The sequence below is a fragment of the Pseudoliparis swirei genome, chromosome 20 (assembly GCF_029220125.1).
Source record: "Pseudoliparis swirei isolate HS2019 ecotype Mariana Trench chromosome 20, NWPU_hadal_v1, whole genome shotgun sequence".
Lineage (NCBI taxonomy): Eukaryota > Metazoa > Chordata > Actinopteri > Perciformes > Liparidae > Pseudoliparis > Pseudoliparis swirei.
The window spans coordinates 11,852,336-11,880,077 of record NC_079407.1 but is presented as its reverse complement, the minus strand read 5'-3'; the positions used below and the strand labels follow the sequence as shown (position 1 = coordinate 11,880,077).

General features: G+C 45.6%; 1 protein-coding gene across 4 annotated transcripts in view; it reads left to right on the top strand.

The window, feature by feature from the left end:
* LOC130211207 (spectrin beta chain, non-erythrocytic 4-like) overlaps window positions 1–26,187 on the top strand; it is a 77,559-nt gene extending 51,372 nt beyond the window's left edge. Inside the window, exons 26-43 of one of the 4 annotated variants that reach the window (XM_056441931.1) lie at window positions 6,477–6,740; window positions 8,254–8,478; window positions 8,653–8,742; window positions 9,130–9,408; window positions 9,618–9,748; window positions 10,282–10,486; window positions 10,580–10,825; window positions 12,375–12,509; window positions 13,034–13,278; window positions 14,780–14,918; window positions 15,195–15,279; window positions 16,384–16,580; window positions 16,775–17,781; window positions 18,087–18,147; window positions 18,903–19,162; window positions 22,389–22,556; window positions 23,562–23,604; window positions 23,731–26,187. In XM_056441931.1, coding sequence (XP_056297906.1) covers window positions 6,477–6,740; window positions 8,254–8,478; window positions 8,653–8,742; window positions 9,130–9,408; window positions 9,618–9,748; window positions 10,282–10,486; window positions 10,580–10,825; window positions 12,375–12,509; window positions 13,034–13,278; window positions 14,780–14,918; window positions 15,195–15,279; window positions 16,384–16,580; window positions 16,775–17,781; window positions 18,087–18,147; window positions 18,903–19,162; window positions 22,389–22,556; window positions 23,562–23,604; window positions 23,731–24,030 — 4,080 coding nt within the window. In that variant the 3' untranslated portion in view covers window positions 24,031–26,187. Of the gene's footprint in view, window positions 1–6,476; window positions 6,741–8,253; window positions 8,479–8,652; window positions 8,743–9,129; window positions 9,409–9,617; window positions 9,749–10,281; window positions 10,487–10,579; window positions 10,826–12,374; window positions 12,510–13,033; window positions 13,279–14,779; window positions 14,919–15,194; window positions 15,280–16,383; window positions 16,581–16,774; window positions 17,782–18,086; window positions 18,148–18,902; window positions 19,163–22,071; window positions 22,321–22,385; window positions 22,557–23,561; window positions 23,605–23,730 lie in introns of those variants that run through there. The other 3 variants (XM_056441930.1, XM_056441932.1, XM_056441935.1) reach the window with 3 other exon arrangements.
* Window positions 26,188–27,742: the final 1,555 nt, after the last annotated feature.

Genomic DNA, 27,742 nt, shown 5'->3' with positions numbered 1-27,742 from the left:
CAATTATCACTTCCTGTGTCCTCGACGATTTCCCTTTACGACAAGCAGAACAGAATATAGTTTGTAAATCTCCAATAATTCAGTTTTTAAAAGCAAAAGCTACGTCCCGGAAGTTCACAAGTTTCTTTTTTTGATCTGTTTGGTCAGACGAGTTGATATATTTTTCACACTCTGAGTAAATATTGACACAATAGCTGCAGGAGCCCGACACTGTGACCAGTCGGAGTGTCAGCGGTGACACTCGGGAGCAGATGTCCGCTGCACCGACCAGACAGCAGCCTGAGGGCGGCCGTCTGTTACTGGCAGCGTCACGGTCCTCCTGCACTTTGTCTGTTTTCTTCTTCTCTTCATCCTCTATTTTTTGTTTATTCTCTCCGTATTTTAATGATCTTAATTACAGCAGCGTTGCTCTTCCTTATGAGCATGATTACTAAAAGAGAGTGGTGTTGCTTGGTTATAAGACAGATTTAGAAGAATACTTCCTGGGTTTTTGTTGTTGAGGGGAATGACTTGCAGCAAGTCTATGATCACAACATTAGGCGGTGTTACATTCAGTGGGTACCCCAACGACTACCGTGAAGTGACAAAGAATTTAAAAAAAAGAGAATCAATACAGCTGGGGTGGAGATACTCCGAGTTTAAATCAAGCTTCAAAGAACACTTGGTCCTTTAATTCCCATAATGCAACTTGATAGTGCGGTAATCAACAAGGCCTTTCAAAGTCCACGTCCCCAGTTTGTAACGCAGGCTCGTAAATATGTGGATGTCTCCGAGCTCAAGCCAAGACTTAGGGCGACTGTGGGTCAGTGGTCATCAGAGGGTTGGCGGTTCAAACCCCGCCCTAGTCGATGTGTCCTTGAGCAAGACACTTAACCCTGAATTGCTCCCTGTAGCTGTGTCTACGGTGTATGAACCTAACGTGATTGTACGTCGCTTTGGATAAAAGCCTCAGCTAAATGTGATGTAAAGGATGACCTCTTCAGACCGTAGAGAAGACATCGCTGTACTTACAGGACAAACTGATCTGAAGCCAGTTGAATGCTTCTTGACCGTGCGTTGTGTAATTCCTGGCCGCATTCGCCCAACAAGTAGACATCAGCGTTTCACCTCGACTACTCGGTCCGTTGTTTAACTCCTCCTAGTAACTAACAGGTCAAGAGTATACTCAATTCAGTCAAGCAGCTGAAGCTCTGATGATAATCTTCATGTGCCTGTAGTTTACGTTGGCTGTCTGTGTCTTTACTGGGACACTAACCGGGGCTCTACGGTCCGTGTACCTTTTCATAAGTTGTTGATTGGATTAAATCAATAGAAGCAGAAACCTGAAAAGCCTCCCTCGCCACCAGGAAACGACTTTGCCCGGAGGAGAGCGGTTTGACCCCACAGCGCCGCAGACTTTGGCAATCACGTCGTTTAAAAAAATATATTCTCCGAACAGTTTTGGATCAAATACAGTAAACAAACGATGGAGACGTACGCAGAGCCGGTACCTTTAGCATCGAGCATCTTCTAGTGGGGGGCTGATGACCGACTGGCTGGTCAGCATGCTCACGTCAGTCGATACGCAATACACAACGTCAACACTGATGATGTCCGCTCATCTGAATGTTTTGGGAAAAAAAAATCCTGCCAGATCTTTCACACATTTGCACCATTTAAACTTTCAAGATAAAACACAGTGCTCAACGTGGATTGTTCCTTTGCACATGGGTTTTCGAATTCCGGTTACCCGACGGCTCTCTGCCGATACCGTGAGCAGTGGAGCATCTCGCCGCCCTTTGAACTGAGTGAGTGTGAACGAGGGTGGAGGAGGAGCTCTGAGCCGGTGGGGTGAAGCTGCTGGAAGCCCACGCAGCCCGCCCACTCGCCGCAGAGGACGGCCTGTCTCAGCAGCCAGGGTGGAGTCGTGCAGCCGAGTGTCCAGCTCTCTGAGGTGTTATGTAACTCAAACTGCAGCTGCTGCTTCTTCTTCTTCTTCCGCTCCTCCTTCATCTTCTTCACTTGCACTCGGCGGCTTCAGGACTTAAAACCAATCGCGGTTGTATTTTCCTCATTGTAACCTTCTAATGTAAGAAGTAGGATTCCATGCCACGTCCTTTATGCAATATAAATATATTTTCCAATCATTTTCCATACATTTAGAAATACATTTGTAAATCGTTGTGGATTATAATAAACATTCTGTTAGACATCTTATTATTATAATTAGTGCCACTTTGTTACCACTATGTTGTGAGATGTATTTACACGGCAACTGAATAATAAAAATATATTGTTGTATGATTTTGCTGATTGGCACACCCTTGAACAGTAATACAAACTAAATTGCTCTTTATTGCAGATAAATTCAGATACACTCATGAATTCAGATATATTCTGAAGTATCCGACATTAACCTGACGCAGTTATAGATTTATATCTCCTTAAAAAATAGCTGTTTAGGGAAAGCTTCCAACCTGCAATGTTTTTAGTACTATTTTCCTTTGTTCCACGACTCGGCGTGCTTTTACTCCGCGGAGCTACAGTGGCGTAACATGAGATCTCCTCCATCTTCCCACACAGCCGGTCCGGGGGCTTGAAACGGAAACCTCTTCATAATCTCAGTGCCGTCCCAGTTTCCAGTCATCAGGCCGCTCTCATAGATTTGATCACAACCTGAGTGATTCAGGCGGCAGGATGTTGTCTTCGGTGGATGATGATGATGATGATGATGATGATGATGATGAGGAGTCACTGCTCAGTTATTCCATCGTCTCGGTGCAAATTCTGTCTTTGTCAGACTATTTTTATTGTTTGTTCTCACAGTTTTAAAATCGGGTGTAATTTCCAGTTCTGTGACAATTTTCCTCCAGAGCCACCATGAGGTTGGCATCTGTGATTCTGAGAGAAACGTATCAACAACTATGTTTGTGGATTGCCAATATGTTTTGGTTCCCACTTCAATACTTCAGGATGAACGGAAGTCACTTTGCTGAGCTCGTGAAATTCATCCAGCGCTAGATCAAAACTTCAGTTTGTGTGATGACCAAATACCTACTAAACCAATGACATTCCCATCGGCCTCATTTGTACTGTGTGTGTGTGTGTGTGTGTGTGTGCGTACCTCACAGAGCTGCAAGCGTGGATGAAGACACTTTATTTGTTGAATTAAAATGAAACTTTCCCTTTTCTGTCTCATCATGTTAATTGTTTAATCGTTTCTAGAACATAAAAGGCATTTATAAATGCAAAGAAATATTTGATGTTTTTTTTGTGTGAATATTTTTACATGTACAGGCAGTAGTGTTCATATTGTTAAATTCATCTATTGTTCATCTAAAAAAGAGGGATGAATATATGCATAATAAAAACTTTGTGTTTAAAGTTACCGTCTTTTCCATATATAAATATATGTATATATATATATAAACTATACATATATATATATATATACACATATAGAACAAAGAAATAAAAAACACGTGTGAGTTTTATTTCTTTGTTTGTTTTGTTCTTTTCTCTTCAACACATAAAAAAAACACAGGCAGAAAAATACGAATTACAATTCGATAGGGAAAGGATTCCACTCGGGGGGAGGCAAAATAAAGAGAACTAAAGAAAGGGAGCAGGTGTACATAAGGGTGTGTGTGTGTGTGTGTGTGTGTACACACACATAAAGGGGTTTAGAACAAGATGAAGTACAAAGGGGGGCAGAAAAATGAAAAAGAGAGGACAGAGAGAGAGAAGGGGAGTGTCTGGTAAGTAATTTCAATACGAGGTTTAATCTCTTCACACACACACACACACACACACACACACAAACAGACCAATTTATACCGACATAAGATCCAGTGAATATTTGTGGTTCTGCTTCAACAGAGAAAAGAGACCCAGATTCTGGATCTATGCCTCCTGATGAAGAATTAGACCAGACAGAATTCACATTTGAGAGATTATTCAGGGGAAATAGATTATTTAAATTGCCGCCAAATCATTTTTCTAAAGAACTAATCAAATAACTGTCGCAGCTTTAATTTTAGTGCTTCATTTTCAGTCTCGTGGGGTCAACTGATTAGTTTGTTAAAATTGCAAATCGTTTAAAAAAATAATAATAATGGGAAGACTCACTAGCTGCAGCCTTTGAAATGTTTAACATGTCATCTCTGGTGTATTTTGCACCCTGTATTGTGTATTGTATTGGTATTCTTTTGTTCTTTGATTGTACACCCAGCAGTTCCTTTGTGTGTTGAATAAACTGTTCGTTGGTTTTCTCTTGGACACCACGGCTGAAGAACACCTGAAAGAAACCGTCGTCTCATGCTGTCAGAGCCGATGAGCTGATGGAGTGCCATTTGGTACACATTTGCATGGTGATGAGGACAAACACTGATATATGCTTAAAGATTATGAGTTTATGTCCATACTTCCTGCAACGGTTTTCCTCCGTTTCCCCGGGAGTCTCGGACTGAGGCAGCAACACAGATTGTTACGGTTCACGAAACCTTTTATTAAAATGTACGACTTCACAGCTGAATGGCGACCGAATGCCAATTCTCGCCTCTCGCTCCTTCTTCCCGCTTCTCAGTCCCTACGTCTCCTTAGTGGAAACACACACACACAGATTAATTTAGCGGAGGCTGATTAACCCCCATCCCCAGCTGAGGCTGCGTAGTCCTTGTCCCGGCACCGTTCCCTGAACCAGACCCTCGCTCCATAGACTCTGCAGCTCCGCCTAACCACACCCCGCTGCCACACTTCCCAAGTGCTCTGTGGAGACACAGATTCGCTGAGTGAACTTATTATCATAACAGGTTATGTTTGATATTGCACGATGATTATGGTGTGACATTCGTCAGTTTAACCCTTGTGTTGCCTTCGGGTCATTTTGACCTGAATCAATATTACACCCTCCCCCCGCATTTGGGTCATTTTGACCCGATTGAATGTTTTACCCTCCTGTTACCTTTATATTTACTAACATATTTTACCCTTTGGGTTCAATTTGATGCCAGCAATTAAAACCTCCAGAAAATTATTAGAATTAATATTGTTTTCCAAATTTAAGTGTGAGGCACTTTATGTTTGTTTGCTGACTACCGAAAGAACACCGACATTAAACATTGAATGGGGTCAAATTAATCCTAAGGCGGGGGGAGGGTGTAATATTGATTCGGGTCAAAATGACCCGAAGGCAACACAAGGGTTAAGTACATTTTATGTACCTGAAGTGTTGTATGTGCTTCTATGTCTTCTCTCCATGTTCACTCGTTGCATGGTGCCTATCAGGGATTCATGTTTTCCCGGGAGCAGAGCACACAGCCCTGGGAAACATACTTGTTTTCAAGGCTTAACTTCAACTTCAATATAAATGCATTGGTCGTTTTACAAGCAACACTGAATGCAACCATGAGAAATATGCACAAACTTAGGGGCTTTCAACCTCACCCAACTTTAGTCCATCATTTAGTGGTATTAATCATTATTAATGGAAAAGAACAGTGTTAAACCTCGCTGTAGCTGGGAGGAATAGGAAGCGTCAAGTTCATCACCTGGAATCTGTCTGTCGGGAAGTTTCTCACGGGAGCGATACGTGACAATTTCTCATAAATTCCGTTAAATTGAGAAAGATTTTATATTTGGGTAGCGTTCAGAGGCTGCTGTGATAGCCAGGCAATGTTACGTATACTGTCACGACCGGGGTTGGGTGGGGCAAAGACTTATTCGCAAAGGAACAGACGGGGGTCAAGGAGAGGTAAAGCAAAAGATCTTTACTGGTCAAAGTCACAAAACAAGGTGAGAAACGTGGACTGAAAAAACCCAACACACGAGAACTCAGGCTTGAAGGTGATGGGAACACAAGGGTATAAAAAAGGCTATCTTGCCAGGGACAAGGGAAAGCAGGGGAGTATGTATGTATATATATATATATATATATATATACGGTGTAGGGCATAAACAATCAGGAAACACACACGGGAGGCGGGTGAGTAGCTAAGGGCAGGTGAAAGGAATGAACAATCAGCACACGCACAGGAAGCACACAGGGCGTTACACATACTATTAAAGTCAATGATCCCTCATTTAAATATGTTTTCATTTAAAAAAGTGTGCAATGTGCATCTAAGCCAGTACAGTCAGTTAAATGTGAAGCAATCCTAACGGTCCAATCAACGTGCTCGCTTTAAGAACAATGAATGAATGTGAATGGCAATGACATACGTACATGTATTTATAAGAGTACTTGATGTTGTCATAGGACAAGCAAAGCCATATACAAGTACACTTCTAATGTTACTATTTGTTACTGCTTTCCCATTGTTATATTTCTGAGAAAACGTGAAACAGTTTGGATGCATATTGCCGGAAAATCCCGTTTCGGGGGGACTAATCCCTAATCTGTGTATCATTTTCTTCTTTAATGGTCCCCTCTTTAAAACAGGGAGAGTCTGACCCCTGTCTTCCCGCTCTTCCGTTTCTCTCTCTTCTCGTCCATCCAGGAGGGCCAGCATCTGATCCAGGAGAAGCCGGAGCTCAGCGCGGTGGTCCGGAGGAAGCTGGAGGAGATCAGGGAATGCTGGCAGGACCTGGAGAGCACCACCCAGGCCAAAGCCCGCCAGCTCTTTGAGGCCAACAAGGCCGACCTGCTGGTGCAGAGCTACGAAAGCCTGGACCAGAGGCTGGGCCAGCTGGAGGGTCAGCTAGCCTATGTGGACCAGGGACAGGACCTCACCACTGTCAACAAGCAGCTGAAAAAGCTACATGTACGTAGGATTAAAAAAACACAAACAACCAGAAACCCTGTGGTGTGCATGAGCAGAGTGTTGATCCGTTCAGCGACAGAGGCATTTGACCTCTTTAGATCTTGTTTTCACTTGATTCATTATCAAAGGAGGTCTCAAAGCTTAAAACTCAGTATTTGATTTTTAGTAAAGGTACAAAATAAAGAAAAAAGTCCAAAAGAGAAATATGTTTCTGTTCTCCAGCTCGAGGCTTCAGATTATTACACTATAAAGTAATTCATATTTAAATAACTTCTGTGAAGTTCGCCGTAGCTTTTTCTAAAGTGTACGTATGTTTGTTGTCGGGTCGGGTTCTGCGTGTGAAGTCGATGGCACTGATCTTCTTTTCTGGGTTCTTTTTTGTTGTCGGCCATTTCTCTTCCTAATAAGCATCCAACGAGCTCACACGTATCGGTCTTTCCTTCATGGATTACTGATGTAGATGCTTTTGAAACAGAAATTGTTACCTTACTTTACGTTTAGAGGAGTCAGAGTCTTTACCCAGCAGGCGGCGGGCCGGTGTGACCCGGACACAGAGTCATCCTTTCATCCTTTCACCGTTTCCCCGGACATGTCTCGCTCTCCTCTCCCACAGCGTTCCGCTTACAGCTTCCTTTAACAGCCGTTTCACTGCTTTACCTCATCGTCATAACTCCAAACCAAACTCCACTGCCCAGCAACCATCAAGGGGGACATTAAACCTCTCCACACCTCCTGTCTGTCAGTTATTCTTTCGCTCTTCTGGTTTTTTTTCAGTCTCGTTTTTGCTCTCCTGTCCATCTGTTATGAAATAACGGCATTTCAGTGAACGGAACACAAGCGACGTATCAACATGTATTAGAACATTAATGATAGATGCAATTATATAATTGTAAAACAGAGATTGTAGTTTTTTGTCATTTTTACTTTAAATAAAAGTAACTATTAATATATTCTTATGGTGATTGTGTTCCCCCGTCTTTTGGAAGGGCCACAAACTGACATTTCATTGTGGAGTGTTTTTCTTTCATATTGATATGAGGATCAGGTCCTCTTCACGGAGTCCGCCATGTTACTACAGTAGCCCAGAGCGGACAAACCAAATACTGTCTTTTGGTATCGACCTAACCTAAAGACCCCCGCAGTGTTCCGACACTCTTGGAGTGAGCGAGGGTTATTCAGTTGGATGCCACCTCACCACTTGATACCACTAAATCCTACACGCTTATCCTTTAGGTTTTTTAAGTATACTGAGTGATAATATCATTATGGTGAGTTAGAAAGCTGAAACACAGCTAAACGTTATCTTCAATCGTTGTCAAAAATAAAAAAATTCAAATTAAACTGTCAACACCAAACTACTCGTGTTTACATTTCTGTCACATTCCACTAATCCCACCTTCACCTTGTCCCACGTGATGACGTATCCTCTCACCTTCCTCCATCCCTCTCTCCCATCCAACACATTCCCTCCGTTGGTTTTGAGAACTTTCGTCCTGCTCCTCCTCCCACTCAGACCATGGAGAATCAGATGGAGGTGTGGTATAAGGAGGTGGGGCAGCTCCAGGTGCAGGTGGCCTCTATCCCGCAACAGACGCAGATCAAGGAGACGGTTGCAGGCCGCCAAGCCGTTGTAGAGGCCAGGATGGTGCGTCTGATCGAGCCACTGAAGGAGAGGCGGCGCATCCTGCTGGCATCGAAGGAAGTTCACCAAGTCGGACGAGACCTGGAGGACGAGATTGTGAGTGTGACCGTCGTTCGCCAACACGCACGCAATCTTAAACACCATAAACGGGACGTTAATGTTTAACCCTGTTGTCGTCCAAACAAGAATTTGGATACACAGATTCACCCACGGATAATGAGGTGTACGTGTGTGCAAAGTGTTGACTGTGTCATCTTGTTTTGGTTGTAGTTGTGGATCCAGGAGCGCCTCCCAATGGCGATGTCTCAAGAGCACGGCTCCTCTCTGCAGGCAGTCCAGCAGCTCATGAAGAAGAACCAGGTAGAAAATCTGAATAGCTAGCAGAAAAGCCCTCCATACCCGGTCACCCACCTCATTAGGTACTGTACTTATCTCGCTCCTGTCCAAAGGTTTGTCTTATTACCAGTATGTGTTAAACAACAGAGAAAAAGCTTATATTTCAATACAATTTATTAGTACAGCTTAAAATCCAATATTTTGCCTCAGATCTGGATCATTTACGCCCACAACTTACATGTACAGTATACAATACCCTCCTTGGACCCTCACATTGGAAAAGGATAAACTCCCCCCCCCCCCCCAAAAGGGGGCTGGGGACCTAAAGGAGTGCAACAGACAAGGGATTCCTCTCCCAGGAAGTGAAATAGATCAAACCGGTCACTTCATTGCCCCGTGTCTCTCTTCCAGAGCCTTCAGAGGGAGCTGCAGGGCCACAGGAGCCGGATCGACGATGTCCTGGAGAGGGCGGGGATCATCGGCTCCATACGCAGCCCGGAGGCCAACTGCGTCAGGGCGGGCTACGACCAGCTGGCCCAGCTGTGGGCTCTGCTCTGGGCCGAGACCGAGCGAAGGCAGCTGATCCTGGACGCCATGTACCAGGCCCAGCAGTACTACTTCGACACGGCTGAGGTGGAGGCCTGGCTGAGCGAGCAGGAGCTGCACATGATGAACGAGGAGAAGGGGAAGGTGCCTGTGCATAGAATGTCCGTTATTACAACCACCCTGAGTGACACTGAAATCATCAGCATTACGTTAATAATCATGGAGTTTTGTTGGACCCGAACCAGAGCATAACTCGTCCCTCTTTACGCAGACCTATACCTCGAGCATTTGTGCGGCGTCTGTTATTTTAAAAGTGAAACTCTTCCTCGTGTGTCTTGTCTTATTCCCAACAGGACGAGCCGAGCACACTGCAGCTGCTGAAGAAACACCTGGTCCTGGAACAGACCATCGAGGACTACGCCGAGACCGTCGGGCTGCTGTCACAGCAATGTCGACAGCTACTGGAGATGGGCCATCCAGACAGGTGAGCATACACACACACACACACACACACACAATCTAACAGTATGCAGACATGGTCTAGAGTTTCTGTTTGAGACCAATATTTCAGAATCGGGAAGAATTGAGATCCGAGTGTTTCCAACTGCGTAACTATTGTCTGTAACAGAAGGGTGGTTTGAGTATTTTAAAGTTTAAAGAGAATGGTGCAAAAAAAGACATCCATTGAGAATCAGTGTCGTTGACGAAAAAACACTTATTTTAATAGAAGTACTGGCCAGAATGGTTCACGCTGTAAGGACGGCGGCGACAGTAACTAAAATAACCACCTTATAATGCGCAGAGCTGCACCCGATGTGCTACGGCATTTCCCCATCGGGTTCAACTCCTGTCATCGAAGAACAAGGAAATGAAGCTTCAGTGGGCACAGGCTCATCGAAGCCGGACAGAAAAACATTGTCTGGTTTTCTGCTGGGACACGCAGACGGAATATTCATTTTTTCATTTTTTTTTCATGTACTTGCCCTGACACACTACATCTCCTCTCTTCTTCCACAGCGAGCAGATCAGCAAGCGTCAGACGCAGATGGACCGTCTGTACGCGTCTCTGAAGGACCTGGTGGAGGAGAGGAAGAGCCGCCTGGAGCAGCAATACTGGCTCTACCAGCTCAACCGGGAGGTGGACGAGCTGGAGCAGTGGATCGCTCAGAGGGAGGTGGTCGCCAGCTCGCCGGAACTGGGTCAAGACTACGAGCATGTCACCGTAAGTGGGTCGACATGTGGCGCCTGCGAATGAGGTGATTGGAGAAACACTTTTTCTTTCCCCTTCTTACCTCCTCCCCCGACACACCTCCAGGTCCTGCAGGAGAATTTCACGGAGTTTGCAACAGAGACGGACAGCGTGGGGCAGGAGCGGGTGACGGCCGTCAATCAGATGGTGGACGAGCTCATCGACTACGGCCACTTGGAGGCCGCCACCATCGCCGAGTGGAAGGACGGGGTGAACGATTCGTGGGCCGACCTGCTGGAGCTCATGGAGACCCGGGCGCAGATGCTCGCCGCCTCCCACCAGCTGCACAAGTTCTTCTCCGACTGCAGAGAGGTGAGGGGCAACAGGACAAAACATAGATATGACATGGTATTATTTTTTTACCGTATAGGGCAATATTATTTGGTGCAAATATTACACCTTATTAATCTCTGCGGGGTTATCCTATGCAACACATGTACCATACATAAACCAACAAATAAGGGGAATTATTTTCAATTTTTGAACAGATTTTTCTTTTAAAGTAACATTATGTAACAATTGTACCTTAAAATAACAGCTTGAAAAAAATTGTGCCGCTACAATGACTTTTAATATGGCGATTTGCGTCTCCGCCATTGCCATCGGGGGTCTGTCGGGAAATAACTCCGCTATGTAGGATTCTGGAGCCGCCCGCTCCGGGGCGGATGAACTTCGACCTGCTTTCTGGCAGTGATTACGCAATGTCATATAGTGCCAGTCCACGCTCGCAGCTCCAGTATAAGGGTAGCTTTTTTATGTAGCTTTTTGGTGTTGTCAACAATATTGTATTCGATCACACGTACTCCACATTCAAACATTTAGAAAACAACGTATATAGGCTGAAAACGCGATCGGTATTTCATCTCAACTAAATGTTGTCATTCTTTTGGTTATGTTGTAACAATTTGCCCTGAGCAACTCAATCAAGGGGAAAAGGTACAATACGCAAAAAAAAAGGGAATGGGCGGATCTGCGAATTCTGGTGTTAACTCTCTCTGCTCAAATGGTCGTAAAAGAAAAACACACAGTCGATATGCGGAAACCCAAATGTTATTATATTAAATCAAATTCAATGCATCTGCAAGCCCCCAAAATGAACACATACACTACAAACAATCAAACCCACTCAAAACGAAGTATAATCCCCGGATCCCGACAGTCCCAAAGTCTTTGCAGTCCCCCAAAACAAAAGTAAATGACTGCACGCGCACCCCCCCCCCAAAAGCCGGCAAACAGCTGACCGACCAGGCGGAAACGTGGCGAGGCGCCGCGTTCAATCCCCGCGCTACTTCACCCTAGTCCGGTAGGTGCTGGGCCCAGTTCACAGTGTTCCTGCGCAGTCTTCGTATTAGCAGGGCTCTCAAGTTTTGAAGACAGGCAAGAGTGACATTTCCATCAGCATGTTTGGAGCGCGCCTGTCAGCGCGCTCCAAACAAACCCTCGCGTCACCTCCCCCTCGTCACCTTTTATAACCCGTGACACGTACAAATAATAACAATAATAATAATTATAATTATAATACAGGACAACACATGATCCCAACTCAATACAAGTGTATGCGAGGCTGCATCTATCGTAACTGGGTATTTATGACACTGAAGTAAACGTTAAATACCTACAAAACTGAAGGGGGCGCTAAAAGGGAAAAACTACATAGTGGGGCTTTAAAGGATCAGATTAATTCAGACTAAATTGTTTATGTCTTCATACATCTTAAATACTACCATGTTCTGGTGCAAGAAGACACGTTTCACCTTGGCTTACTGTAACCAAGTTCTTCACTGGTTTAGGCAGTGTTTCAGTGGACCACACACTGTAGACATGGAACACTTCTGTACGGCTTCATATTCTTCTTTTTCAGGTGTTGGCCCAGATTGAGGACAAGCACCGACGGCTGCCAGAGGTTCGGGCTCGGCAGGGCAGCACCACCAACACCAGCACCCTACAGAGAGTCCTGCAGAGCTTCGAGCAGGACATCCAGCTGCTGGTCTCGCAGGTAGAGCAGCACACACATCACCAGACAGCATGGAACATGACCTGCTTCAGTATTCACTCAGCTGGAGACTCATGTAGGAAAATCATTAACATAGCATTCACCAGTATTATTTTCATGTCTCTTTGTACACTCCAAAATCTCAAATGGATTTTGAAATAGAACTAAATATTGATTGGTAGTAAAAAATACATCTGGCTATTTGTGAGTCAGTCTGCATCTTCATGGCAAAACTACCGTCTTACTCTGCATTTAATTTAGCTTCATCTAGTCTCTGTCGTGCACCTGGGGAACAAAGAACAGAGTTTTACATTTTACTGTAGAACTAAATCAAATCACAGCTGCTCCGTGTCAACTCCAGTGACAGAGCCTGTACCATTTGGCCCTGACTGCACACAGCTGTCAGACCAGCTGTGTGCAGTGCGTCATTTGGAAAACACCCTCTTTTCTGTTTTGTCTTTTTATTTCTGTTTCTTCCTCGCTCGGGCTTAGCGTCTCCCTAAAATCCGCTCCCCCCACTCTGCCAGGTGCGTCAGCTGCAGGAGAGCGCGGCCCAGCTCAGGACGGTCTATGCCGGCGAGAAGGCTGAAGCCATCGCGTGCCGCGAGCACGAAGTCATGCAGTTGTGGAAAGAGCTGCTGATGTCCTGCGAGGAGTGTCGAGTGCAGATCACCACCGAGACGGACAAGCTGAGGTTCTTCAGCATGGTCCGAGATCAGATCATGTGGATGGAATCGATCATCTGTCAGATAGGGACAGGAGAGAAGCCCAGGTATCGAAATGGAGTTCGAACATGCTGTATGTTTTACACCAGAGGGCTTGGCCTGTCAGACCTTGCTATGTGTTGTTCGCCTTGTTTGTCTCACGACTCTGGATCCAAATGTGGTTGAATGTGACTGTACGGTGAATAGAAAGTTATCTAAGACAGAATTATTTTTTAAATTTCAAGTTAAAAAAGGACATTTCTGCTAAGAAATAAAACCCTGAATATTCTATATCAGCGGTTCCCAAACTCAAGAATGCCGCGGCCCAATTTGTAATCTGAAAATCTTCTGCAGCCCACCCAAGCCTTTAATCACAACCGGCGTTGTTGACGGGGGGGGGGGGGGGGGGGGTGCTAGTGAGTGTGTTCACCTGTGTGCGCGGATGTCTTCGGCGCGCATCACGGCAGAGCGATGCGACCCGAGAAGTGTTAACGGGGCTGCTGAGCGATTAAATATATCTCTTGTTCTGCCTGTTTTGTGACATACATGCCTAAAAGGCGCCTAATATTTCTAGACTGAAATAATATCGGCATTATAATTATTATAACTGAGGATTTTTTTTGTTGCCTATTTTGTGGTGCCCCCTCAGGACTTGGTGCCCTACGAGCAGCGCGTAGTGCGCGTTATGGGAGCGGCGGCGCTGATCACAACTCTGATCAAAACATAAACTAGGGATGATTAAATGACCTTCAGAATTTAACCGATTAAAAATGTATTAACCGACAATGTATGTTTTGTATACCATTTTCTCCGGAGCTCATATATATTTACTTTCATACTACAAGAGGGCGCCCCATTTTACATTATTTTGTTTGGCGGTCAGAAAAATAGGTCAGATAAAAGAATAACACGTAATTTAAATCATAAATATTTGTATATTAATTTCAAACTTTTCAAAATTGAAAATTAAAAACATTTTATTTATTTATTGTAAATGACCTCTCGCGGCCCACCTGCAGTACTTTCACGGCCCACCAGTGGGCCGCGGCCCACACTTTGGGAATCGCTGTTCTATATATTAAAACTTGTTTTCAGCAAAGAATATATTATATTGCAATGTAACCAGGCAGGCCTATTTAAAACAACAGAAATAAGTACTTTTAGCAGATGTTTTTAAACTTACAGCAACAGTGTTTGCGAATTGGTGACATCTAGTGGTGAGGTTGCAGATTGCAACCGACTAAATAACCCTCCTCTCACTCTTCCCTCAACTTTGGTAATGTCGACGAGGCCAAAAGCGCACAGAGGCCTTTCTTACCGCAGTATGACACTACTTTAGGATCACTGGGATTCATCTGGCAGCTGGAGGCTACATAGATATGAAGGGCTAAATCTAATCGAACGAAAACAGAGATTCTTAGTTTCAGGGGGTTATACGTTAATAAAAACATAGTTCTGCTCATAGGCCCCCTCATCTCTACACACTTGAGACTAAAGATTTGATTCAAGGTTTCTCTGACAAACTAGTTCACAAACAAGCTGAGTTTCTGCTCTCTGTTGGTCCTGCAGGGACGTGTCCTCAGTGGAGGTGCTGATGAATTACCACCAGAGTCTGCAGAGCGAAGTGGAGGCTCGCACCCGGAGCACCATGGAGTGTATCGAGATGGGCAAAACTCTGCTGGCTGCTCGAAACCCAGCAGCTGAAGAGGTGAGATCAGGAGACATGGGAATACAGTTGTATATATCATGTAGATAAGTTATTTTCACATTATATTCATATTTCCATTTTAAGACTATCACACCAGACAGGAAATTCACCAAATCACACATGAATTACAAAATAAAACTAAAAGAATACAACTGAACTCGAGTAGACACATGCTCAAATACACACAACAATAGCACTTGGTCACATTCTGAACATTGTTCAAGTTTTGAGTCTCACAGCTTTTAAGATTCTGATGTCGCTCATTTTGATTCTCAGATCAAGGAGAGGCTGGACAAGGTGGTTGCTAAGCAATATGAGCTGTCCGAGAAGTGGGAAAAGCATTGGGACTTCCTGCAGCAATGTGAGCACACGCACACACACACACACACACACACACACACACACACACACACACACAGGACTCTAGTCAAGACCAATTTAATCGAGTCCAAGTCAAGTCCAGGACCAAGACCAGGACCAGTCGAGTCTGGAGGGACTCGATTTGCTCTGGACTCGGCCAAGTCCAAAGGGTGAGTCCTGTTCAAGGCAGTAGGCAATAGTGTCTTTCCAGTCATATTATTGTGATTTAGGAGTTAGAATAGACAGACATAATCTATCTATGAACTAGATTGATTCTCTAACATCAAATATATCAATAATAACCTTGAATTTGCTACTGATGGTTTTAATGTGTGACCAACCCCAATATGTCCACAAGCAGGGACATATTTAAATTCAAATGTATGTATTGAGATTATTACCTTCGCATTGAAAATGCCGGAAGGTTATGTTTTGATCGCCGTGTATTTATTTATTTATTTATTTATTTATTTGTATGCGTGTTACTCGCAGAACTCAAAAAGTATTAAACCGAATTGCATGAAATTTGGTGGGTTGATTGGTTATTATCCAGGGACCATTTGATTAGATTTTGGGATCGATCGGGTCAAAGGTCAAGGTCAAGGTCATGAAAAGGTCAACATCTTCTTTTTACCATAGCACGGTCAATTTTTATCCAATTGGCATGCAACTAATGCCAAAATGTTCATAATTCAATGCCCAATCGTGTGATATGCAAAGGTTTGCGCTCTACCGAGTGCCCATTCTAGTTATCATATGCATTAGTATATTATTCATAGAGAGAGAGTTTAGAGGAGAGAGAAAGTTTGGAGTAGTGTCGTGAGGAAACGACACAGCAGACCGCTGTCTCGACTAAATGTGACCACTGACTCATAGAAACGGGTCCAGCGTGGGTTGAACGTGCATCGACAAATCCCCGTTACATACAGTGTGAGTGGGGGTGCTTTTAGTCGCGGTGCTGCGTGGCTCTTGGGTGGATATAGCAGAAGCGCTGTGTTGGTAGAATCAGACGTTCAAACACAGAGATAAACATGTGTCGTAGAAATACACACATGTATTCATGTGCATGTGAATGTCATCTCTCGCTCTCCTCCCCTCCCCTCAGTGCTGGAGGTTCACCAGTTTGCCCAGGAGGCAGTGGTGGCGGAGGCGTGGCTGACCGCTCAGGAGCCGCTAATCAGCAGCAACGAGCTCGGCGCGAGTGTAGACGAGGTGGAGCAGCTGATTCGTCGACATGAAGCCTTCCGCAAAGCCGCCGCCACCTGGGAGGAGCGATTCAGCTCACTGCGGCGACTCACCACGGTAACATCATCATCACCATCGTTATCGTGTGAATACAATAACAGTCTGGCCAATATGAGAGAGTTCCCAACTCAAAAGGCTAAGTTAAATATAAGTGTTGTCTAAAAGCTTCGGACTTCTAAGGAGATATAGCAAATATTCAGTATCATTCACTCAAGTCAAATCTTAAAGTTTGTTCCATTTTCATTCCGCAGGTAGAAAAGTTGAAAGCTGAGCAAAGCAAACTACCACCGACCCCTCTGCTGGGTCGTAAAGTCTTCCTCGAGCCCCAAGATGCCTTACCCAGTGCGTCCACCCTCCCCCGTCTCCCGATCTCCCCCGTCATGAGACAGACCATCTATGAGCAGAACGAAGCCAACTCTCCTCCCTCGCCCTCGCCCGCCACGCCTACGCCCTCTCCCTCGTCCGTGGCTCGTCGCCTGGGGTCGACGGTCGCCAACTACACCCCTGTGATGAACGGCTCCAGCTACCGCCACGCGCTGGAGGCGCGGCACAACCTCGGCCTGGGCGCTGGGCTGGGCCAGCCCGCTCCCTCCTCGATCGCCTCGGTTGCCACAGCGGCCATGCTGGTTTCGGCTAACCAGGCGCGAGAAATCGCTTGCACGACAGGAGACCAAGCGACCAAGGTGATGAGTCACCTCCATCCAGCACAGGCGGCGAGGACGCTGGAGGCCAAATCATCCCCGTATCTGCGGCAAGCCAGACTCAAACACATGGACGATGCGGTGACGCCGCTGATCGTGGCCAGCCGGCTGGAGAAAGCGAGGGAGAAAGAGAGAGAATTGATGATGGGAGAATTTGGGATGGAGAGAGCGGAGGTGTCTGTGACGGCCGAGGTCGTGCTCCAGGAGCCGAGCAGGGAACGCCTGCACAGCGAGCCCACCAGGGGGCCGCGGGGGTCCAGGAGCGACCCGCTGGGCCAGGCCGAGCCCCAGGTCCAGACCCACCACAGGATAGAGCGGCAGCTTTCCAGCGAGCAGCTGATCCAGGCACGCAGGGACGAGCTGCCCCAGGAGCTGTGGAGGGAACACGCCGAGAGGCGGGAGAAGCGGACGCTGGAGAGGCAAACCTCCAGCGAGCACGAAGGCCACGGAGGCCATGAGGGCCGGCGGAGGGAGAGGGACCGACACCGGCTGGAGAGACAGGAATCCAGTGAGCATGACACCGGGAAAGAGCACTCAGACAGACGCTCAGGAGGAGGGTGAGGCTTTGAGTGAACTGAGGTGTCTTCCCGGTTATGTTGTCTAACGATTGTCTAATTTTAAGGGACACCAGGAGCAGGTCAAAGAGCACATGAACGGATGTTTCGTTAAAGAGATGTTTTGAATACATTTTTGGCGTTGGAATTTAGTGTTTATCCCACTTAAATAAATGTCTATCATGAGTGTAGGGCATTGCAGTTGGATTACTTTGCAGGAAAGCCAATGCAAAAAAACAACAACATTATGAATGTTTTTAATTAACACTCAATGTGATTCTCTAAATTGCTTCTTTTTCTTCCTACAGAGAAAAAAGATCCACCATGGCAGAAATTGTAGAGCAGCTGCAAGAAAGGGAAGCAGCACAGGTCTGGAGATTTATGTTCTTTGCATTTCATCCACATACAATATGTACAACTACTCAGTTATATTTGTGTTGGATGTTGTAGCTCATCTGGGTGGTTTTTTATAACACCAGAAAATATATTTTATAAACTACTGCCCCACTACTAAATGAGAGTTTTTACAGGTTTCGATTTAGGATTAGCGGAACACTTGTTTGTGTCTCTAGTTTACACCAGGTTGAATATTTTTGGAAGTTTTGACCTCTCACATGCCCACCTGAGAAACTCTTGAATCTGAAAATGTATGAAGTCCAACATCTCTTTCCATTATCACGCAATTATGCAAAAATCCTGCTTTGTCAGGCTTCAAGCAACACGCTTGTGTCCGGCCTACTAGTCTCTGAACCAATCAGCTTCCTGTTCAGAGCGGCTGGCAGCTAAAGACGTGGTTTGTGTGTGTGTGTGTGTGTGTGTGTGTGTGTGTGTGTGAGAGACAACACGGCAACTGTTCATTCCAACAAGGGGGTTCGCTTAGAAGCTACGATAGCATCAGTTAAATCAGAACCGGGGTATATCTCTTATGTTGGAGGGAGAACAAAGAACACCAGGGAAGGCTTCTCTAAATGACGAGGATGTTTTGGGTCCTTAGTGACCTGTCAACAGGAACGTCGATGCTTTGGACGACGTAAATGTGAAACACATTCAACTGACAAAGACTCAATTACTTTCTTTCAAAAACACAAACCAAATCCTCCCTGACTCTATCCCCCCACATCCAGGCCCGTGGCGAGGTGCCCAAGCTGCCCAACGGGGTACCGGAGAAACCTTCCCGTCTCGAGCGACCCCGAGCACGGGACAGGCCCAAACCGCGGCGCCGGCCACGACCCAAAGAGGCGGGAGAGACGACTACGCGGCGGTCCAGGTCCGCGCCGACCCAGAGCAGCCCGGCGGTGCCTCAGCCTCCAGCACACACCGCACACCACGAGGGCTTCCTTTTCCGCAAGCTGGACATCGAGACCCTGAAGAAGAGCACCAATAGGTGGGTGTTCATGGTCACAATCATCATGAGCGCCACATCTGGACTCGCAGATGATAGAAGTAGTAGATAGGGAGGACACTGGTGTCGTGATTATCAGGCTAAAGGGTTTTCTGGGTTTCAAATCATTCCAATGATTTACCCAAAAAGAGCAATGTGCATATTGTCAAGCAAGTTCACAAACAATGAGACCAACATTCCACAGTCAGTCGCTATATGATATATATATATACTATTATTTATAACAGGTGTGGACTGTGGCAGACGTCGTATCTCCGTTGTCTGTTTCTCATGACATCACTGCCCCCTCCAGTTTATGATTAGGCAATGACAACAGGGGCATGACTCAAGCATGCTAAGCTAACAGGCTAACACACCTGGCTGACGCCGCCGCGTCTGACACGTTGACGAGATGCATGACCCACAAGGCCTCATTGGTTGGTCCCGCCGTGAGGGTCAACAACGCGATACAGGCAACACTCACTCAGCTTTAGACTTCCTCAGACACACTGTGTGTCTTTAGAAGCATGCATACATTAAGTTCACTCATGTTTATGTTCAAGGGATGCTATGACTTTACCGTGTTTTAACTATTTTGTTTATCAGATAACGCATAAGAAAACATTCTGCATTCTGCATAGTGGAAATATGAGGTCAGTTTGATCTGCTTCCAACGAATTTGGAAGAACACATTTATGGCACATCTTACTGTTACAACCCTGTAATTGATAAAAATCTATACAAAGAAAAGTCATGTGACATAACGGAAAAGATTTAGCAGTGAAGAAGTAGAAATTAATCACTATTTGTTTGGTCTTCAATCTCTAACCTGGTAAAAAATAGAAAGTATAGTTTTTTTTCTCCAAGACATATTGAGGGATGTATGAATATAGAAATGGAAGTGGCTGTCAGTTGATAATTTACACAATTACAATAATCCTATCAATTCGAAATAAATTATAACCCATTATTAGATTTTTTTTTACCAGTAATAGTTTTGTATTCTATTTTTTTTATTGTTTCCGTCACAGACATAGAGAAGGGAATTTAATGTTTATGCAATTGGATATTCAAAATAATATTATTCCATTATTTAATTTAATGAAATAACAAAAAACAAGCAAACAAAGACTAAAACCAGCAGGTATAAATAAACAGCAGGGATAACATTTTTAAAATAAATTACTGTCAATATGCGGGAGCTTCTGAAAATGTATGTGATCTCTGATCACAATCATCAGAACGGTTACATGAATTAAAACGGCATCCAGCAGAAATGTCACCACATGTGTAAACATCTTGCATGATGCTTAACGACGCCGAGCGGGAGCCCACGAGATGGCTGAAGGAGCTGCGATGGCGTACACTGACTTGTGCCCAGTCGCTTAGCCTCCACACACACAACACACACACACACACATACTCACTCACTACCTGGCCTCCATGGATGACCGCTGCTTCCTCCAGAGAGACACCAACGGCAGCGCCTGTCTCTGCACTGCCCTCTAGTGGCTGGGCTGACCATCCACAGCTAAACGCTCATCCCCGCCACCCCCTTCCAGCTGCGGATGAGTCCCACTCACGTGCCCCACTCAAGGCAGTGGATGAATGTCTCGTGTATGTACATGCCCTGTAATGTACATGGCAAGGTAATCCTGAATGGCTTCAATCAGGACAAGTGTGAATCTTCAAACGGCTCCTGGCTTATTGTATGCTCCCTCTTTTCTTTGTGTTCAACTTTGATTGGAGGAGATCTGTGGGGGTGGCCCTCAGACCATTTTCCTCCAATCAATGTGGAGAAAGAGAGGATACAGTTAGTCTGAGAAGAAGAATTGAGGTTCAACCTGTTTCAACCCGTCTTTGTTACATAGCTACATGACGAGGCACTGAGTGTTTATGTGCAATTTAATACTCTGGTATTATTCAGAATGAGTGGAGGATACGGTGCATGTGAACGATGCGTACTCTTTGTAGTGCCTAGATGAGCTGAGGGACAAACTGACTACATATCATGGAACACAGATTCGTCAGTTACTAGTTTCACCTTCGTTACTCAGTTAATTACGTTTTTTTTCTGAAAAGCAAAGACGTGTTGCCATGATTTCCTGTCTGTACCCTGAGATACAGCTACGACCGTGACGTGTATCTGAGCAATGGTGGAAGAAGCACTCGATCTTTTCAGTAATACCGTGTGCAAGTAGAAGTCCTGCTCTCAAAGTGTTAACCTGTATTGTTAACGTTATTTGTTGATTTATATTTGTATTATTAATCTCAGTCTGCAAAGCAACTACGGTAGTACCTTAATTATCAAATCAATAAAATAGTACAATATTGCCGGAGTAGAAGAGTACAAGTACGTACTTGACTGCAGTAATTGAGTAAGCATTTTCTGTTTGCATTCAGTTTATTTTGAAAATACTGGACAGATGAGATTTTTTATATATTATACAGTATATATAAATATATATATTTTAACCTTATCCTGGAAGGCATCGTTTTTTCTTTCTGGTTGTCCGTCCGTCCCATTCTCTTGAACACAACATCTAATTGTCTATTCATGATCATTATTGGAGGGACCCTGAGATCTTCGCTTTTCACGACGTCTCTGATGGAAACTAGTGCTGCCAACAGTAACGTAGACACAGTATCACATGCACCGCCTGCGTCCTCCAGTCTCTCGTTCTCCTCCTATTGTCACAAAGCAGACAGCTTGCTCTGAATAATACCTACAATTTGGCGTACGCTTATTAATGCGGATGCCGTGTGCATGTTAACACGCTCAAAGAGGCAAAATGGTGCATGACTGGAGTTTGAAGCAGCGTTTGCTGCCACAATGCCATTTAACCAAACTCTCCCCTCTTGTTCTCCTCTCGTCCTCGGTGCTCCTGGCTGCTCCTCTCCTCTCCTCCAAGGTAAGTCATATGAGCCCCACACACAGCGACACACACACTGAGCGTAGCTACCCCCCCCCCCCATCCCTCCATCCTCCGTCTGTCCGTCCGTTCGCCCGTCCGTCTTTGTTCAGCAGTGTGTTTCCTCCTCCCTTCGTGGTGCCGGTCCATCACCTCCCTGTCTGCTCTGGTCAGGTGAGTGAGGTGTTAGCTCAGCGAGAGCGACTCTGCAGCTCTCGTACTCCTTTCCCCATGCTCCTCCTCCACTACTCCCCCTTCTCGACCCCCCCCCCCCCACCCCTCTCCCTCACCCCTCCCGCCTTCCCACACCACAGCAGGTCATGGGTCAACCTGTACTGCGTGCTCAACAAAGGGGAGATGGGCTTCTACAAGGACGCCAAGAGCACCGCCACGACCTACAACGGCGAGCCGCTGCTCAACCTCTCCGACTGCCACTGCGACGTCACCAACGGCTACAAGAAGAAGAAGAACGTCTTCACGCTCAAGTGAGAGGCCGTTGTCGTACTCGCGTTTCCTGTGCTCCCCTTTGTGGAGCTGGGTTAAGTAAACCATTCTTAGAAACTAGGTTCACGATATTTGCTTAATCAGCACGACAAATCCATGTGGGTCTAGTTCAACGCTGATCATTGTTTACCTTTGAGTTGGCTTTTTTGAAAGGGAGTCACAAAGTAGTGACGACTGTGGAGGAGCCGTCGTTTCGGCTATTGCTGGTTTTCTTCACTGGTTTCCTGCAATAGAAAAAGCTGAGTTCCAGTCAGCAAGAAAGTTACGAACACATCTCGCCAGCTTCTGGAGTTCACGACACAGAGACAAAGCACACACACACATTATCAGACACAGAGCAGTCAGTTTTGGATCCTTTAGTACACTTTGGTGACATGATGCCACAATGCTTCATCTCTGCCTCTCGGTTTGACGGCAGCTTCCATCAGACAACGCGCCTGCAGTGGTTTTCTCGTACAGACGGAAAAGTGTCGGTGATACTTCAAATTTCTGAAACATGATACAGGACCAAAGCAAGACATTTGCTGCTGCTCCAAGTTCACATCCGGTAACACGAATGTGCCCAACGGTTCCAGTCCTCGGATGATGATGACAACCTTTTGGATTTAAAGGAACAGTGTGTAGGATTTGCCGATATCTAGCAGTTCGAAGTTCGGCCCTCGCTCAGAGGCCTTCCTCACCGTCATAAGAATACTTTAGGAGCGACGGAAGGCAGACTGTGTGGTAGTTCTCTAAAGGCCCTGAGTCACTGTTCGGTTTGTCGATTCTGGGCTAGAAACACGACGGTGCAACATGAAGAAGACCCGATCCCGATGTAGATATGAAGGGTTCATTCTATCCAACAAGTATCCACACTTGGAACCCATTTAACACATCCTACGTATGTTAGGTGCAGCGGGCTGCTGTGAAGCGTCTGGTGAGCAACTCGAGATTCAGGGTCTCACCAAACAGGTTTCCTAAGTTTAATGCCTCTCCTCTTATTGCAGAACAAAGGATGGCAGTGAGTTCTTGTTTCACGCGAAAGATGAGGTGAGACATTCGTGTTTCGTTGTGTCTACATTTATTTATTTGATCACATGTGAAAAACTCATAATTACTGAAACGGTAAAGGACCATTCAGCTGACATCCGTGAGCCCCCCTCTCTTCCTTCGCAGGAAGACCTGAAGGTGTGGGTGACCAACATCACGGGCAGCATCACGGAGCACGAGGAGATCCTAAAGTGGGGTCAGCCCCAACCAACTACCTCATCCACCGAGGAGGTCACGCGGCTCGACGGCAGCAAGGGAGACAACCGGTCAGAGCGGGGCGGCGAGCGCTCGGACTGCGGCGAGCGGATCGAGCCGGCGGACTTGGAGATGGAGAAAGAGAAGGAGAGGGGCGAGCGTTCTGAGAGGTCGGACCGAGGAGGGAAGTCGGAGTCGAAGCGCTCTGAGAAGTCCGGTAAGAGAAAGTGAGCTGGGTGACGGAATCGGTCGGGATCGAATCGTACGAACTCCGGATAGGAGGCGGGGCTGTAGACTACTAGTGAACGCCCCACCCCTCCCCGCCCTTCTCTCCGCCTCCAACACTGTCAACAAAGCGGTCGTGTTTGGATGGAAAGTGACACGCAGGACAGAGGGACTGACCCAGGCTTTACTCATAGGACAGACAGGACGGGTTCGGAGCAGGAGACATCTCTCTCTCTCGCTCTCTCTGTTCTTCTTCTGTGTCTCTGTGAGAACACACAGTCACTGAGGCTCCGCCCACGCCCCTTCTGGTGGCTGTTTCGGGGAACTGCAAGAGAGACTTCCACGCTGCTGAACCTCCGGCGTGAACACGAGAGAGAGTGGCGGACGCGCGTCACGTTAACTCGAAGGCTGTTTCTGGTTGCCGGTCGTGCGACGCGACGGAGCTCATTCTGTTCCATGTTTTTTGTTTTATATGAGATGAGCTGTTCCCGTATGTATTTCTCGTTCGTCTGTCCTATCTCCTGTATCTATCTGTCTGTCTGTCAGTCTCGACATCCTTCACCAAGTCTTATTACTCTGAAAGAGACTGAAAATTATGCCAAAATGTTTTACAGAAATACAAACTTAGAGAAAACGTTTGTCAGAGGCTTAAAATCGTCCTTGGAAGTCGCTTGAAATGTTGACAGATTTCCCTTCATTCATATAGATAGCATTCATTTTGGATCAAAGATTCTCCCGTGAAGATTTCTGCATGACAGATGAGTCATACCGGGTTTAACGTAAAGCCAGCCCACGTGACCCAGTGTGGTCACTTTGGCTCTCAAGATCTTTTTGTTTTTGTTTTTTTTAAACACATGTACAGTTCTTGGATCAATGATCAGATCGAGATGAAAGTAATTAAATGGTAGGCTCTGGCTCCCAGGGGCCTCATTCGTTAAAATGTTGTTTCATTTTACTTTCAAATTTGTACCTTATTTTTTTATTTTGCACACAAAATTCATATTTCAGGAAGCTGAAGGTTTCAATGGCTCAAAGGAAGTTGGTGCATCAGGATAAGTTCTCCACTCATTTCCTGTTCGGCATCAAACTACTCGGATCTTATTCTTTGATTTATTCACACAAATCGGTTGCATCCTCTTATTTTTTTTACAGAATTAAAAATATCTCGTTTTTCTTCGTGCGGTGTGCGTGTGTCTGTGCGCTGCTGCTCCCGGTTCTCCATAGCTCTCAGGTTCTTCATGTTAGTATGTTCTTACCGTGTGCATCGCACGTTGATATGTTTGTCCCCTTCGACGCCACCTTAGTCTTCCAGACACGTCCGATCCACAACACGCACGCACGCGCACACACACACACACACACACACACACACACACACACAAAGAAGAGTAACTCAGCAGGTTTAAAATGTCAAAGGTTGCAAAGAGTGTAAAAGGCCATCCAACTGTCCAGGATCAACATCCCATCAGTGTAGACGGGAATTAATTAATGAATGAACTGACGCGGCATCGTGAGCCAAGGTATCAGACGGACCAAATATCTAGCAAGGTCTGTAAGTTGTGAGATTGCATGTTCTGCTTGGAGAGACATCACTGGTCGATTGAAGCTGTTCTTTGCAACCCGTTGACTCGGCATCCGCCAATCAATCGGTTTGCATTTCCTGTCAACTCACCACAACGCCATAAACGACAGGGAGGACAACAAGAGATGGAAGAAGAACGGCCACAGTGCATCACTGTCATCTGTTAGACTTTGACCAGTATTCTTCAATGGGGAGTTTTTTGAGAAGCACCAGCTGTGGTGGCTGATGGGTAAAATCAAGTTACTGGTGGGAGCATCCTGGTCAGACAGCATTTGAAATCTTTTTCTTTTTCTTTCTTTTTTATACTTTCAAATATGAATGCCGTTTCGATGTCACTGTATGGACTCAGTGTTCATTTTTTATTTTTCTATTCTTTGAATTAAAGTCCAGCTGAAATCGCTGCTGCAGAACAGCATACGCATCCGCTCTGGAAGTCATATATAAAAAAGATCAGAAACCAAAATGGAGAAAGTGATTTCATGTGTTTGGTTTCCTGATGGTGCTCGCCATATTTATTTAGCTTTCTGTCTTTCCTCGTGCAAAACTGGAAACACCCTGTTTGGAATAAAGTATGTATCTCACCTTCGTGTCTTCTTCGCCTCATTGTGGGAATGGGCTCATCTGAAAACACCCACTGGATCTTTACGGTGGGTCGCGCCCCTCAAGAGGCAACGCTGAGCCCATTTCACACTCAGACATCTACTTTGATGAGGGACATAAAGGTGAGCTTTATGCTTTTACCGGAAATGTTTTCAAACAGTGTTTTTTCAGAGAGAAAACTTCCAGGATGCCGACTGACTGGTCGGTCGTCTGCACACGTCCCAGGCCTTCTTGGACCGGCGAGGCAGTCCAGATCAGACGGGGCTCTGAAATGCTCCTACGAACAAGTACCGGAACTAATTCTGTCTTTTTCCCCCCTTTAGATAATATAAAAACGACAATGAATTAAAAATAAACTGACATTAAGTTGTGTGTGACTTGAGCTGGACTTTAAACATCAGTCGACATCCTCCTCTGAACAGCCGGTCGAGCCCACTCGGAATCTTTTTGAAAAACATTTTCAAAAGTCGACATTTTACAGGCGAATTATTTGTTCTGTTTCTCAAAATGTGCTATTTTGGTTATGAGAGTATTTCTTTTTTTTAGCATGTGTTATCTGGTTTGTGTTTTACCGGGTTTTTTTAAACCACATGTCTCGAGAGCTGTAACTGTCTTTCCTCCTGTTTTGATTTCAGCACACTTTATGCATCTAACTTCGGTGTGAATGCCAGATCAATGCAATCATGTGACGTGCATGTGGGACACAACGAAGTCGGAGGCAGAGGAGGTGGACTTTGAGCGGGACGATCTTCCACAGGTGCGCCGGCGACGCGGCCTCGTGCTCCGCTGTCGGATTACGCTCCCAACGGCATAACGAACACTTTGTGGCTGCATACGGGACAAAGGAGCACGCGGCACTGAGCCCGGTCCACTCAGCACGAGCAACCGGATGTGGGGAGGCGGGGCAAAGTTCTGGCGTGGTTTGGAGCGGTTTGGGTTGTAGTCTCAAAGTCTGTCGGCCCGGGATGAAAAATGACGAATAAAATACCTTTTGGTTTATCATTCACGTGTTTGTAGTCGCCGTTTGTTCATGTCTCACCTGGAAATGAATTTAAGTTCAACCAGAAGTTCAAGAGTTGACTTGAAACATCATTCAGCCACGAACAGGAAACACCGCTTCAGTCTCTGTCTTGTGCACCAAAACCACACAGCAGGATGCCAGAAGTGTCTGTTCGAGGATGATGAGGATGATGAGGAGGATGATGATAGCCGTAGTAGCAATGCGCTGAAACTTTATGCAACTTTTTCTTTGCACTATGGGACGCCGGCCTGCTGCAGAGCGGCTGGTCAGACAAAACATGATAACAGATGAAAACCATGAGCTCCATTGAAATTTGGATGTGTTTAAATTTTTTACTTTTATTTTATAGACTAAACCAGGGATTCCCAAAGTGGGGTGCGCGAGAGGAAAAATGTAATGGTGGTCTAATGGTGTAATAATTAATATTAAACATTCTCAGGGCTCTCAAGTGTCATTTCGGTCTTAACCAGTGGCGTCCCTAGGCTAAAAAACCCGGGGCTAAAGCCCCGGATGTT